Source organism: Colobus angolensis, unplaced genomic scaffold (genome assembly GCF_000951035.1).
Source record: "Colobus angolensis palliatus isolate OR3802 unplaced genomic scaffold, Cang.pa_1.0 Scaffold43, whole genome shotgun sequence".
Lineage (NCBI taxonomy): Eukaryota > Metazoa > Chordata > Mammalia > Primates > Cercopithecidae > Colobus > Colobus angolensis.
Window position 1 is genome coordinate 5327457 of NW_012117710.1, and position 3505 is coordinate 5330961.

The following is a 3505-nucleotide window of genomic DNA, read 5'->3' on the forward strand; positions in this document are numbered from 1 at the left end:
ATTGCACTCCAACCCGGGCAACAAGAGCGAAACTCCATCTCAAAAAAAAAAAAAGCACGAGCTCTTGTCCTTTGCAGGCACATGGATGGAGCTAAAGGCTATTATGCTTAGCAAACTAACGCAGGAACAGAAAACCAAATACCCTCTCACTTACAAGTGGGAGTTAAATGATGAGAACACGTGGACACAGAGAGGGGAGCAACAGACACTGGGGACTTTCAGAGGGTGGAGGCTGGAAGGAGGGAGAGGATCAGGAAATACAACAAATGGGTACAAGGCTTAATACCTGGGTGATGAAACAATCTGTACAACAAGCCTGCATGACACAAGTTTACCTACATAACAAGCTGCACTTGTACCCCTGAACTTAAAATAAAAATGAAAAATACATACTTAATAAAATTGTGAAGATTCTCAAAAAAAAAAAAAAAAAAAAAGCCAGGCATGGTGGCTCACGCCTGTAATTCCAGTACTTTGGGAGGCCAGGGCAGGTGGATCACTTGAGTTCAGGAGTTCGAGACCAGCCTGGTCAACATGGTGAAACCCCGTCTCCACTGAAAATACAAAAAAAAAAACAAAACAGCCGGGCATGGAGGTGCGCACCTGTAGTCCCAGCTACTCAGGAGGCTGAGGCAAGAGAATCCCTTGAACCTGGGAGGTGGAGGTTGCAGTGAGCCGAGATTGCACCATTGCACTCCAGCCTGGGGACAGAGCAAGACTCCATCTCAAACAAAACAAAACAAACAAAAAAAGAAGACCTCACCCATCCAGTCTTAAGGGTGCCCTGAAGCAATTTCCCAACTCAGAGCTTCCCAGGGTAATGACTAAAGAAGCAAAAAAGGTCGCTGCTTGGATGGAAGGACAAAGCCCGGAGTTGACCCCAAGGCGTGGGGAGATCCCTCGGGACTTGGCTCCCCGGGGAAGTGTGAGCCCCCAGGACCTGCTGCCCAGGGACGGGCACAATAACCAGGTCATACTCACAGTTGCGCCTGCTTCTCTGCTAGTTCTTTGGTTTTCTCCTACAATTACAAAGCAGGAGGAAAAGCAAGTGAGAAAAACAGGCTAACACAGGGACACGTTCAGATACACATTATACCATCAACATGAAAACAAGCTGTGCTGCCCCAGGCATCCTGTGTGACGCTGACTATTTATTCAAGCTGTGCTGGAAAGGACATTTTCCATGTGACTTAAACATCTTCCCATTCCATTACCAACTATGACCTACAAGTTTCCTACAATAGAGTATCTCACAACTCTCTAGCTTACATAACAACCGGCCATTTAGAAAATAGTAAAGGCTGGGCAAGGTGGCTCACGCCTGTAATCCCAGCACTTTGGGAGGCCAAGGCGGGCAGATCACTTGAGGTCAGGAGTTCGAGACTGGCCTGGACAACATGGTGAAACCCCATCTCTATTAAAAATACGAAAATAAACCGGGTATGGTGGTGTATGCTTATAATCCCAGCTATTCGGGAGGCTGAGTCAGGAGAATCGCTTGAACCTGGGAGGCAGAGGTTGCAGTGAGATGAGATCACGCCACCGCACTACAGCCTGAGTGACAGAGCGAGACTCCATCTCAGAAAAAAAAAATAATTATTATTATTCTTGCCTTAGTAGTAAGTTATTATCCAGCTAAATGTAACCGTGATGGCTGATTGCGCATAGACTCTAAGCATCTGTCTATATGTTTGGTGAGGAATGAGGACAGGGCAGTGGCGACAGAGTCACACATTTCAGGAAACAAACATGCAAATGACATTCGCATAGGGTAGTGGGTGTGGGGGCAAGAGGTGAACTCAGGCTGGGTCTGAGGTCTATAAGCTCAATTCCTGGGCCAGGCCATTCACATCTGGGAGCCTCTGTTTCAGAGCCTGTAGCCTAGGGGCAGGGTGAGCCCTGGCGTGCTGCGGGGAGCAGGCCAGCCACACAGCCAGCTCCAGGTGGCTGGGACGCAGGCTGGGCCCCGGGTCCCTCAGCAAGTGGCTTACAACCCCCTGGCTTCAGTTTCCCTGATACCGCAGTGCGGTGGGATGCGGTATCTACATCGTGAGGGTGGTTGTGAGAAAGAAAGTAAACAGAGTTTGGTTTGCAAGTAAGTGCCTGGCGCAGAGGAGACTCGGGCCAGAGCTCAGGAGGTGACCTCGGACCCCATGTAAGCCCCACCCTGAGAGGCAAAGTGCTGCAACTGACGCCTTGGGCTCTGGGGCTGCTTCTGGTGGCCTGTGGGGCTGGGAGGCAGCCACAGGCAGGGAAGGGCCACCCTGCGCTCAGCGGCACAGCACCGTGGGGGTCAGATAGAGGCGCTCCCGCCCCCCAGCCAGGGCCAGCTCCGGGCCCCCTCCTCCCCCAGACCAGCACACGACCCAGACCACCCACCCCAGCACACTGACCCAGACGGTCTCGCGGATCAGCCTGGCTATTTTGAGCAGGAGCTGCCCGAACGTGCCCGGCTCGAAGTGGGTGGCCGAGTGCTGGATGCAGAGGCACAGCAGGAAGGCGGGGGTCAGCTTGTGGTCGTCGCCGCCTGGCTCAATCAACGTCATGATCCTCTGCAGCAGCGTGTCCTCGAGGTGGGGCTCGAACTCCAGGAGCAGCTGCTGGCGCCGGGGCAGGGCAGCCTGAGCAGGGGAGGCGGCATCCCGGGCCCCAAGCGCGGCCCCGCACAGCCGGCAGCTCTGCGGCACCGCCCGGAGGCGTGCCAAGGCCTGGGCGGGCAGGGGCTGGGCCTGCGCGGGGTCCTTGAACAGCAGCAGGTAGTAGAGCCCCAGGGAGAGCAGGTCCCCGTGGTGCAGCACCACGGTCCTGCGCCCCACCTCGGAGAAGTTGATGGAGATGGGCGCCCCGGCGATGGGTTCCAGGACCAGCCTCCCCCCGGGCTGGCCGCTGTCCGGTAGCGGGTGCCGGCGAATGGTGCAGTGCAGCGGCAGGATGTCGGGGGCCGAGAGGCTGATGCTGGGCTTGCTGGAGGGGGTTCGCTGGCCCACCGTGTGCCGGTCCCGGTTGAGCACGTACACCAGGCTGTCCTGAAAGAGACTCCGCTCAGGGCAGGCGCAATGCAAGCAGCACACGGGAGAAGTGGCCCGTCTTTAGTCACTGGTTGCTGAAGCCGCGTGGCTGGCATGCTGTCCCCGCAGGCTCTCCATGTCCCTGGCCATCCCCAAACCAGAGCCCAGGCAGCTCTCAGGAACCCGCCTCTCGATGTCCCGGCCCATCCCAGTGGAGGCTGGTTTCCCAGAGGAGCCCCGGGGGCACACGAAGACCGGGAGCGACCCAGCTTTGAGACAGGGAGAGGCCAGGTCAGGGCCGGCGGGGAAACGGGCACTGGTTCTACAGACTGGACCAAGGACTTCACAACTTCTCCCAGGTCATCCCCGGAACTGTGCGGGGGCACGGCCGCCTGTGTGGGAGCACCGCCCCGAGAGAAGATGCCACCTGAGACCTGCGCACAGGTGTCCTATGGCTGTAAAGTGCTCACGGAAATGAGCAGCAAAAGAGCTGGTTG

The 3505-nt window shown here is 56.3% G+C and overlaps 1 protein-coding gene across 2 annotated transcripts in view; it reads right to left on the reverse strand.

Moving 5' to 3' along the window:
• The window catches only part of RADIL (Ras association and DIL domains), an 87016-nt gene that overhangs the window by 31650 nt on the left and 51861 nt on the right, over positions 1–3505 (reverse strand). For both annotated transcript variants that reach the window (XM_011956977.1, XM_011956978.1), the window contains 2 exons: positions 2394–3026; positions 982–1019 (listed from right to left, as the gene is read on the reverse strand). In XM_011956977.1, coding sequence (XP_011812367.1) covers positions 982–1019; positions 2394–3026 — 671 coding nt within the window. The remainder of the gene's footprint in view (positions 1–981; positions 1020–2393; positions 3027–3505) is intronic.